The following is a 12196-nucleotide window of genomic DNA, read 5'->3' on the forward strand; positions in this document are numbered from 1 at the left end:
TACCAAACTGTTATAGTATAAAAATATGTCCTTTGCTCAAATTTCTGTGAAAACAACAACCCCGCCCATACTTTATGTTTGTTATGAAATTCCTGAAATACTTTATTAACATCCGACTCCATTGCGTAAACTGAAAGGCGCCTGGACTTGTCAGGTCATACGAGTCGGGAGCAAAGACTCTACAGACAACAGAAAAATGGAGTCATATGATCTTTATTGAGGATGTGCATCGTGAGAAGAGTCAAGTCACTTCTTCTCCAAAGAGATAACAGAATAAAACCACACTGTCAAATTATCAGCACAGGAGCCATTAATCCCGGGTGAATTAATCCTGGGTAAATTCACCTGCTAATTTTACCCGTGATTCATTCTTAGAATAAGAACTGTTATATATGCATGTTTGGTCCATGGTTATACAAAAACATTCTAAGAAAACAAAATAGTACGACAAAACTGGAAAATATATATATGCATGTGTATTCACTATACATACAGCTATATGTAGCTTTCACGATTGGTCCTAGAGTCCTGAAATAGTTACAAAATATAACGCATAACACGGTGGCAACATATAAACCCAGACGTTGTTAAAGTCTACAGTGAAAGTGAGAATAAGAGAAGTTTCAATAATAATCCTCAATCTACAAACACTAAAATCAACTTACATGCCTATATTCTAAAATGGTTTTTGCAGGAACTGAGAGAGTACGAAAACGTAGCACCTAGCAGTGTAAATAACACCAAAGAAACAGTGGATTCCTTATTCCTCAGAGGCAGGTTTTACTCACGTGGCAAACGTCTTGGAAGCGGAACGATTTTAACAGACACACATTGCTGTCACAGACATCCTTCTTTCTGATACGACCATCGCTGGGACATTTGCGTTTTTTCTTATTAATATTTCAAAAAGTTATAAGTATTCTCCTGCATAGAGATCTGAGACGCATGAACAAACGAATGTTACAGTGTATAAAAAGGTTTAAAAAACATACAGTACTTCGTTGCAGCTTAAAAATATAGGCTAAGAGCTTAAAAAAAAAAGTACAATTTTACATTCAGTTCAGAGGTGGCATTTTCAGGTCCAGAAAGTAAAAATCCAGACCATGATTTACTTTCAACCAACCAGTTGAGCATAAAGAGTCACAGTCACAGAGCGCTCATCTGGTTGGTTGAAAGTAAATCATGGTCTGGATTTTTACTTTCTGGACCTGAAAATGCCACCTCTGATTCCATTTGTATAGAAAATATAAAAACAGTTCATAATATGTTAATAAGTTGATGTATTTTAATATGCCCAAATATTCCTTGATACTGTAAACATGTTTTTTAGACAAACAACAAATATGTGATTCTAAAAATACATTGACTAGTGATCTTTTTTCATTATAAAACTGATGTAAGCACAAGCGTGGGATTTTATTGGCCAGTAAACAATACAGCTCATTAACTTCCGTATGTTTTCATCTTTAAATCATTTGTTCACACGAATCACTCCAACCATAAGTTCAAATGTTATGGCCAAAAGTAATGTGGTGTTTTTACTTTGCGCACTTCAAAAACGTTTTCTGAACAAAAAAAGAAACAATGAAAACTGGGAGTTTAAAACATCATTTCTGGAATAACATTAATAAACTATAAGTTTTGTATTATGCTTAAATAAATCTATGAATTATACTGTTTTCTTTGTTATTAAAACAATCAATGCAAAATTTTTATGACAAATTCACCTTTTAGTCAAGTATTTTTATACCATCTCCGGAACATCTGTTAAACCATTTATAACTTTTGCATCATGTATTTTAAGGAAATTATTTTTTCTTTTATATTAGAACCACAAATATGAAATTTTGACCAGAAATTCACCTTTTTAAAAAAAGTATTTTAAATATTAAAAAACTGTTGCAGGGTGTGATGCTGAGGTACTTGTCAGAGCATGGAGTCCAGCCCATACAGGTAAAGTGTGTGTACAGTAAACAACAGTTGGGAACAACTCTGCATCCTGGCGTTCCAAGCGGAACGTCGAGATCATAAACGACTGGCGGAATATGACCCTGTAACTGGCTGCAGGAGGACAGCACCGGCGTGGTACGGATCGCTTTCGCAGAAGGAGGCTGCCTTGCTCCGGGTGGGGGCTCAGCCCCTATTCGCAGGCAAAGTAGTCCTTGAGAGGGGCGAACAGGTGCCTGATGACCGGGACGCTCCAGGAGCGGCCCAGCAGTTTCTGCCTGGCCCCGCGGCCCATGTTGGACACGTCAGTGTAGTGCACAGGAAACCCGAATATTCTGCAGGGGGAGCACATGAGCGTCTCAGTTACGAGGGGGCGGAGGGGGGTGAGGATGTGGAGGAGGAGAAGAAGGTCATGGGAGATGTAGCATCTTGACATTCGCTGTCAGTCCTGGACTCTGACGATAACTCATTCAGTTGTGGAGAAATTAATATCCCTACATTAATTAATTTGTTTTAAATTAATTAAAAATTTGTTCATTAACTAGTGGTCCTGCACTCTGGGGTTTCCCCAAACAGTTCCCCTATTATTTCCTGTGCCACTTTCCCAGTCACTGCTTCAAACTCCTCCCCTTATCTCTCTTTTTACCACCATTCCGTCTAATCAGGAAGTCCCTGTGAAACCGAGGCCTGTCCACTGCCCAATCACTAGCCTAACCCCCCCCCCCCCCCAACTGTCACTGTAACGAGGCGGTCACCTTTCCAACTCCGTGCACCACAAGATGTCCTCCTTCCCGTTCATGATGACGGGGAAATGTTGGTCTTTTCCCTGCTTAATGGAGTTGGAGCGGGTGGTGATGGTTCGCACCTTTCCAAACTGCAAAGAATTATGTGAAGATGGTATGTCATGTGACCCCGACACACCCTGGCAGAAAGTCATATCACTGCGGTAGAGGCAACGGCTAATTTACACGGACCTTTGCCACGCGACCGTGTTCCAGACAGTCCTGAAGTTCCAGTTTGTCCATCCCTGATGCACAAAGTGGTCTGGAAAGAAGAAGGGGATCCAAGATTGGCCACTGCCAAGGAATGATAACTAGGACATTGCAAAACAACCAACGTTTAAGGACAAGTGCAAATGGAGAACCTCTGGAGAACCCTCCTCTGTACCTCTGACTCTTGAGCTCCACGCACCTGTTCATCCCTGGAAGATTCCCCCAGAAGTAGCGGGCGCGGTGGGCTGCGGACACCTCGATGGCGTCGATCATCACTGGATTGCACTGGAAAATGACACGTCATGGTGGTCTGCCAATCAACATCAGGATCGCAATTCTTTGTCGTTGCATGATTAAGCATGCAATGAAAAAGTGTTCGAGCTCACTCCTAAATGCAGCGTCAGTGAACAACCACAAATACACAGACCAAAGGACGGTTACAGAAATGGCAAGTAACACAAGAATAGGAGCTACGTCCTCCTCACATTGTTAGCGCCTCCAAGCCCCCAGAGTCCACCTACCCCCATCAGTCCCGCCCCCGCCCGTAATGGCCGGCTGACAGCTCTGACCTCAAGGAAGCGTGAGATGTCCCTCTTGTCGTTCACCCCCATGGCCACCACATTCTCAAACATCCAGAAGAAGGGCCGGTCCTCTCCCTCCTTCGGCTTGGCCTCGCTCAGCAGCCGGTAGAATTCGAAGAAGAGCCGTCCGGTGCCTTCTGCCGGGGAACCAGGAAGCACACGCATGGAGGGAGGGTCTGCAGGAATGCGGCTGCTCCGTCCAACAGCCTATCATTCCTCCACGCATTTCCACCCAGACCCACCCACCCCTCATCACATCATCAACAGGCAAGTCATTTATATGACTGAATCTGTTTACATTCCCAATGGACTGTTGAATAATAATATAATAATATATGATTAATATATATATAGAATTTTTTTGAGTCTATATGATAAAACGTTTAAGAAGTGCAGACGGCACCCCCTTACCATACAGGCCCTTCCTGGCAGGGTTGACGATGGAGAGATCGTTACAGGGGCTGCCGCCGATTACCAGGTCAAAGGGTCCCCACTCTGAGATCTGCATGGGACAGTAGTGTGGACACACAATGCCAGTTACCGGCTGGGTCGTGAACATCACCCACAAGAACGCCCGACACCCCCCCAAAGTCCTAACCCTAACCTCAGAAAGTCAATTGACACAACAAAGAAGCTCAACGTCTCACTTAATGTTTGCCGGATCTGGTAACAACATTTCCGACATCAAAAAACGCAGCCAATTTCACTACAAAAAAAAAAAAAAAAAAACGTACGTGCTTTTTGAACAGTCGTGGCAAATATATATGTATAAAAAATATATAAACAAAATATACAAAGAAAAACTTTAAAAGTAACCAGAATGCACTATTTCAAATTGGTGCACAGAGTGAGCAAGCATGGAGTGAGCACAGTGTGTCTCAGCGCGCTTCCTATTCCAGCATCCAGTGGCAGACATCCTAACTCTACCTAGCACTGGTTTTGGTGGAGCCGGACTCGCTATTTGCGAACCGCACTATATCATTCACTAATAGGCGTATGTGCACAGTGAATAGGCGGATCTGGAGTATCGCAGTGCGTTGTAGAACCAATTGACTGTGCAAGATGCAGGAGCATTGCACACGCAGAGAGAGTACCAAGTAAAGCGAGTACTGCAACGCAGCAAACTAGACATGCATGCGGTGCAATGTTAATGTGGACACCGCATGTTATGCATGCAGAAACTGAGTGTGGTGTGGTTGTAAACATACCCTATTCCAGGCCTGCTGGAGCTGGATATTTCAGAAGACCCTTGTGATCTTACTGCGATTCTGGTCTTTGTTGTAAATCACACCCCCTTTTCCCCACCTAGCGTCAGAGGCACTCGCAGGGTAACCCTGAGGGCAGAGTTTTGGTTCCCAGGCAGGGCGAGACGCCTCCAGCCAGATAAGGGCTTCAGCCCCCGACAGGTGAAAGGTGCACTTTTTCACAAGCGGGTTTTTCAGCCAGAACAATGTGGCGGTTGTTTGTTTTGAGGTCGGGGGTAAAGATATACAGGTGCAGCTGGTGAAAGATTGTCTAGACAGATCAGGCATGGGTGCAAGAATATGGATGGGAGTCAAATATTTGCACAGACGTGTGTCTCAAAGCCCAATTAAATGAAGACTTCAGCTGCTACACCGTTCCATGCTCCCTGAAAGCCCTGAATGTCGCACTTCATGCTGATCTGAGTAGCTTAGTCTCATTGGGCTCTTGCTTTGTTTGGTAGATGCTGTGTAGCTCCTGCTCCACTGTTGCTTGCACACATATCCCGGCACTCGCTGGAAGCTCAGCCTAGCTGCACTTACGCCTGGTCGACTCCGTCACAGCTGCCCGTTTGTATTGTGCTACACTAATGTGCGTCTATCAAACCCTCACCCCTGCGTATTTTTAGGCTTCACCCAGTGGCTCCCAGCAGTGGCTGACACAGGCTACTCGAGGTGCTGACTCACATCCTTCCTGGTGATGTTCCTCACGTCGTGCACGTACTGGATCTTCCCTTCGTGCCGCACCACGCCCACCGAGATGGAGTCCTCGCACACCTCTGATGCCACGTACTGGCCCACCTTGAAGCCCAGGTCCCGCAGCACCAGGTACCCTGCAAGGGGCACGGTGTTGGACGTTACAGGGACCCCCGCCGCCCGCCCTGGAGCGCCGGCCCACCTGTGTCAGACGGGAGCTCACCTGTGGCGATTCCGTCGAACAGCGAGAGAACCCGGATGGGGCGCCTCTGATCCGCTGGTACTGCCGGGTAGATCTTGGGGTTTTCCTGGAGAGGAAGTGAATTCCGAATCCGGGTGAATCACACTAGGGCCAACATTTATTATTACATAAAATACTACAGGAAAACGACACAAACTGCCTCACTGTACACACACTGTACTCACTGTACACACACTGTACTCACTGTCGCATACACAGTAACCTATATACAATCTCTGTCTCTTAAGCTATAATGTTAGTATGCTTGGGGGGGGGGGGGGCAGCCAGTTGCCCTTGGACCCCCAGAGGTTTTTTTTTCTCCCTTCTTGGGAATTTTTGGTTCCTCTCCTCCACTGTCTTTCTTTCTTTCTTTCTTTCTTTTCTTTCTTTCTTTCTTTCTTTCTTTCTTTCTTCTCTTTGTCTTTCCTTTTTCTAGTTTTTTTGTATTATCCTCTCTTAATGATGTTGTCACAACACACCCATGTAGCACGCCTTGGGGCAACTCTGTGGTGAAAGGCGCTATTTAAAGATAAACTGAATGGAGCTGAATTAATCCCACGCAGTCGCACACAGTGAGACATTCTCTAACATAATCTCCAATAGAATCTCTTACTTGTCTCTTTTAAACAGTCACACACGAAGCCCAGAAAGAGCCGCCCTCCCACAAATTGTCAACATTTCCCTTTTATAAACTGTCAACACCAATTCACTTGTATAATTCCTTTCCGGCTCCAGTATAATGTAAAGCACACTAATTATGTGGCAGCCAGCAGGGGGCGACACTCACAAACTCCTGCCCGTTGTCATTCACAAAAAACTCCTGGAGCTTGATGTTCCAGTCATGGCGTCGCTTGAGGATGCCGTAGCGCGCTGGGGGCTGGCACATGTAGCAGCACCAGGGGTCCAGCGCACGGGCACTCTCTGATGCCCCCGCACCCACCAGGATGTCCAGGCAGTCGACGCAGAAACACCTGCAGGGGGCAGAATGCAGAGGATGCATTTCCGCTTGCCATATTATCCCAACATCAGGCAGCTATGAGGTTACTGCCTTGAAAAAAAACAATTAACCAATTAGTATGTAGCCCAAGTAATTCAGACACCCAGGAGAGGAAAAATCTCGTTAATCTTGGGCGCTTAAGGGCGACTCTGCTAATTACCTTTAAGTGTACTTCAAGTGTTTAAGTTTGACGTTAAGTCGGGGGGGGCGTCGGGGGGGGGGGGGGGTTCCTTTTTCAATAGCAAATATTTAAGTTAGCTTGGGGGGGTCCTTTCTCTGCAGAAAAATTCAAGAATTTAAGGGAGGTGAGGGGGTGTGGCCAGAGAAGTGGGGAGGGTGTGTCCTTAGTCGACAGTGAAAATTGAAACGGACAGATCGGGCGTGTCCTTTGTCAGCGCTAAATGTTTAAGTGGGCCAGGGGGCGTGTCCATTAAGCCAGGGGGCGTGTCCATTTAACCAGGGGGCGTGTCCATTTAACCAGGGGGCGTGTCCTCTATCCATGCTGCACATTAAAGTGAGCCAGAGGGGGTGTTCATTGAGCCAAGGGGGCGCGTATGCTCCGTCAATGTCAGGGGGGGTCTTCACCTGCAGCAGTTGGCATTCCCGCACAGCAGCACCTCCCTGCCCCCGCAGCACACGGTGCAGTAGGACTGGTATCCGTCATCATCATACATGTAGCACATCTCCAGGTAGACATCCTGGCCACATGCACACACATCGAAGGAGAGTGGAGACGCATGTTACTATCACAACTGCAAATGCCCCCCCCAGCATAGAATCTAGGGCTCTGTGCTCATTGAAGCCATACACCTCCCCGCCCCACACACACATATATATATACATACACACACATATGTACAAACACACATACATGCATGACTATAGTAAGGATGTCCATGTATGTGACCACTGGTTATTTGCATTAAAACAAATGCACACACACACACGCAAACATATACCCACACGTACACACACACACACACAGATTTGTAATTATATCATTGTGGGGACTCTCCATTAATTTCTATGGGGAACACGCTAATGCTAACATGACGACCTTAATCCTTACCCAGCCCTAACATTAACCACACGAGAGGTATGGAGCTTGCACTGATTACACAACAAACCACCTAAGGGAGAAGATCCTGAGTGCAGGCATGCAGTGGGTGATACCTCAGCACCACACTCGTCCGAATGGACCAAAATACGAGGCTTTTGGCATTATAACTTCTTTGAATGCATTCACCGATCTTTGCGTGGACCTTAAAGAAGATCCCCACAACATCAAAAAAAAGAGGTTTTTATTACATTATGGGGGACACATAAAGCGGGGCGGCATTGTGGTGCAGTGGTTAGCACTGGGGGCGGCATGGTGGTGCAGTGGTTAGCACTAGGGGCGGCATGGTGGTGCAGTGGTTAGCACTGGGGGCAGCATGGTGGTGCAGCGGTTAGCACTGGGGGCGACATTGTGGTGCAGTGGTTAGCACTGGGGGCGATATGGTGATGCTGTGGTTAGCACTGGGGGCGGCATGGTGGTGCAGTGGTTAGCACTGGGGGCGGCATGGTGGTGCAGTGGTTAGCACGGTTGCCTCACACTTCTGGGAACCGGGTTCAAGTCTCCGCCTGGGTCACATGTGTGTGGAGTTTGCATGTTCTCCCCATGTCGTCGTGGGGTCCAGGCATTCCGGTTTCCCCCCACAGTCTATGCTGAGACTAATTGGAGTTGCTAAATTGCCCGTAGGAGTGCATGTGTGAGTGAATGGTGTGTCAGTGTGCCCTGCGATGGGCTGGCCCCCCATCCTGGGTTGTTCCCTGCCTCATGAACATCACTTCCGGGATAGGCTCCAGACCCCCCGCGACCCAGTAGGATAAGCGGTTTGGAAAATGGATGGATGGATGGATGGGACACGTAAAGCAGTGGTGAGGATGTTGATCCATGAAACCACTGACTGTGCATTCTAAAATGTTTCGTAAAGAAAACACAGACGTGTGCACACATGTACGTGAGATCAGCACATCCCGACAAGCCAAACGTAAACCACTATCAGCCAATCACAATCCAGGACCGAAAACCAGCCACGCAGTGATGTGACGTCCATAATGACCCCACCATGACCTCCACCACAGGGGCCTCCCACTCTGGGGTGCAGGGGCGCCGTCTGAGCGACGCCATGTGTTTCGGATCGGCGCTCGATTAGCTGAACCATGTTGAACGGATCCGTCATCGGGATCCAACCTGCTCTCTTACCCGGACGCTGCCAACAAACGCCATGCATTTTTGAAATTTAATGGGGGGGGAAACCAAAGGTCCGTGACGCTGTGGAGTTATGAAGAGCCAGAAAACATGACAGGAATCCCTGGTGCAGCGACGGCCCTCGTCTGACTGCTGGGAGCTCTGGGAATTACACCACGTGGGGCGGGGGGGGAGGGGGTGACAGAAAAGGAATCTGCTTGCGATGGGATAGGTGGGAATTGCCAAATGCTCTGGATCAGCACATGATTACAGACATGCTCCTTAGGGACTGACCCATCAGCCACCACCGAACACGGTGCGGGTCTGGAACGTAACTCGCACAATAGGGGGATCACTGTGATTCTTAAAATAATCATAATTAGTTTGTCTCTAAAAAGCTACCGCTGGTTTTGAACCAATCTAGAATGATTCACACCCCCAGGGCCATAAATGGAGACCATCCCAATCCCTTTAGACCTTGACATAAACACGCAGCTGCTTCTGGAAGCGACACCCCCACACTAAGCGCCACCTGCGGGCCGTACCCTGAAAACACCAACCTCTCAACAAACAACAACAAACAAATTAATTTTTTGTATAGCGCAGTTTCACGACATTACATCGTCTCAAAGCGCTTTACAGTATCCTCACCCAAAGCCCCGAGTGAATAAGCCAGAGGCGACAGTGGCAAGGAAAAACTCCCAAGAAGGAAGAAACCTTGGGAGGGACCTAGACTCAAAGGGGGAGCCCATCCTCCAGGGGCCGGCAGGGAGAGTCAAACCTCGTTTTTTTGGCGTTAGTACCTTGCATGTTTGACACAGGCCTCCTTCAAATAGCGGATGAAACGTTGCTACCCTTGTCTTCCCACATGAGAGACAAAATTCTGGCAAAAGAGAAAGCGAATGAAACAGTGCAGCTCGATAAAATGAATCGTAAAATACATAAGGGGGGTGGGGGTGGGGCATGTAGGCTAGGGGGTGGAGCAAAGTCAGGGGAGGAGCCTAATCAAATGCTCAGCTTCTGTCTTGTTCCATTGTTATATATATATTTTCTGTAATAATTTTGAAATAACATTTTCCATTGTCTTGCCCCATTACCCTGGTCTACACCTTGTCTCTTCTAATTTTTTCCTTATACTTTCCTTGTACTACGCCATACAGCTCTAGCTCCTCCCTTCTGGTTCACTTGACCCAGCCCCCATCCCCAAATAAGGTCTGCATTCCTTTCTCCCATCCCCATTTCACGTGATTCTATTTCCCATCCTACCCCTGGCCATGCCCACACACACAAGCACGTGCCCACACGATGACAGAATATTCACCTTCGATACTTCTGTGATTCTTTAAAACTTCATGAAACATTTGTTCTGAAATTAAAACAACAGCAGAATATCAGGCATATTTATTTCTGTGTAATTATACAAGAGAACCACAGGGGGCGCTGTCGATACCGGCACGACCTCTGACCTCGGCTGTACACGTCCTCCGTGCCCTGCTTGGCTTTGCACAGGCCCAGTCCTCGGCCTCTTGGCTGCCGGGAAGCACTCAGTCAGAGCAACATCCAAGACCTGCTGGTTCAGCGAGCCGCTGTCTGAAGATGGAGAAAGCAGACAGATCTTTGGAAGGGGGGTAGGGGCGTCCGCCATCATCACAGACGCTGAGTGGGGAGGGGAAAACGGCTGGCTAAAATAACCTCGTTGCTACATGGGAAGAGAGGCAGGAAACCCCCCCCCCCCCAGAGCAGCCGGCGGATTGCATGTAATAGCCCAAATGGGCTATTCGAGGACCCAATTCAGGTGACAGCTAGTGTACTTTTCCCAAGGGGCAATCCCGGGAATACCTCAGCATTCCACAGAAGCATCAGTTGCACGGAGCACACACACAGGACCCCCCCGGTGTCCCGCTCCACCTGGGCGGGCCTGACAGAGTGTTTTCACAGCCCCTTCACCCCGCCCTCCCGGCAGACAGCTTTCTGTCACACTGCCAGCCCTGACAGCTCACATCAACACAACCCAAACTTAAGCATGTACCTGCCTATGCTTTAATACCCCTGGACATCTTACTCATTCTGTGCAGGTTTCAATTTTAATCTGCACATGTATTTTTTCATGCTCCTACATTTTCCTTTTTATGTTACTGTTACATTGTTTCTTTACCTTTATTCTGTACATTTTTTTTCATATAATTCATTGTACCTGTCTCTCATCGTCTCATTTTTAACTCGTATATTTAATTTTTCATTAATTGGTCATTTTAATTTTTTGTTTTGCGCCTTCAATTACATATATAATACAGACGCTTCCAGACTTTACGATTGGTAAATGTTTTTCTTTTTCAGCACATTATTCAATATATTACATAAGATATTCAACACTTTTTATACAGAACAGGCTTTATGTTAATGATTTTGCCAAATTGTAGGCTAATGCAGGTTTAATGTAGGCTGGGCTAGGCTATGATGTTTGTTAGGTTAGATGTATGTGTATTAAAATGCGTTTTCACCTTATGAACATAACCCCATCGTAAACTGGGGAGAGTCTGTTTTTGACTCTACGAGACCCTAATACCCTCTGGGGATCCATGAAGCATCACCTCGGTGCTTAACCAGCAATCAGTACCACTTACCGGAGTTCTCCATGGGCTTCAGACCCTCTGAGCCTTTGGGCAGAAAGCCCCCATAAGCCCAGTCCAGCATAGGTTTGATCTGATCTTCGGGGCTCTCCGCGTCACACAGGGGGAAGGTCTTCTCCGCCCGGAGACTGGCCATCTGCCGCGTGGACATTACATCAGATTCACTTAGCAGACATTTTCATCCAAAGTGACGTAAGATTGAGAAAGTAGAGTCAGACAGTCCCTGGGTTGAGGGCCTTGTTCAAGTGGCCAGTGAGGAAATCACCGTGCCGACTCTGGGGTTTGAAACTACAACCTACTGATGATTGGCACGGCATCCTAACCCACTGAGCCGGACAACGCAACCACATCACGCAGGATAGAGGCCTATACATTTAGGCCAGAGAATTACAACCTGTACACAAGCAGAGCGTGGGATGGGCAGGGTTTCCGATACCCTATCTCAGGAGATGTGAAGCAGCGCTTCTCGCTGAGCCCCACATGAAGGGCCGCATCGCACGTGGGGTCCGAGGATAGTGGAACTCGCTGCCTGATTACGCTGCACAGCGATCCTGTGATTTCCTTTCACTTGAGAACTCCAGTGTCTGATTAGCATTCGTCGCTAATCGCAAAGCTAATCACAGCCTTGCCTTGACTGG

The 12196-nt window shown here is 47.3% G+C and overlaps 1 protein-coding gene across 1 annotated transcript; it reads right to left on the bottom strand.

Annotated features, from left to right (window-relative positions):
- Positions 1-1216: 1216 nt before the first annotated feature.
- LOC125730534 (DNA (cytosine-5)-methyltransferase 3B-like) lies at positions 1217-12190 on the bottom strand. Its single transcript, XM_049005812.1, is given in 15 exon segments — positions 1217-2282; positions 2703-2821; positions 2922-2991; positions 3139-3224; positions 3509-3657; positions 3932-4022; positions 5449-5594; positions 5681-5765; positions 6486-6669; positions 7281-7393; positions 9732-9811; positions 10250-10294; positions 10395-10443; positions 10445-10518; positions 11553-12190. Coding segments are annotated over 15 exon segments (1590 nt in total). The 5' UTR covers positions 11710-12190; the 3' UTR covers positions 1217-2140.
- Between the last annotated feature and the right edge of the window lie 6 nt (positions 12191-12196).

This window comes from Brienomyrus brachyistius, unplaced genomic scaffold, assembly GCF_023856365.1.
Source record: "Brienomyrus brachyistius isolate T26 unplaced genomic scaffold, BBRACH_0.4 scaffold1376, whole genome shotgun sequence".
Lineage (NCBI taxonomy): Eukaryota > Metazoa > Chordata > Actinopteri > Osteoglossiformes > Mormyridae > Brienomyrus > Brienomyrus brachyistius.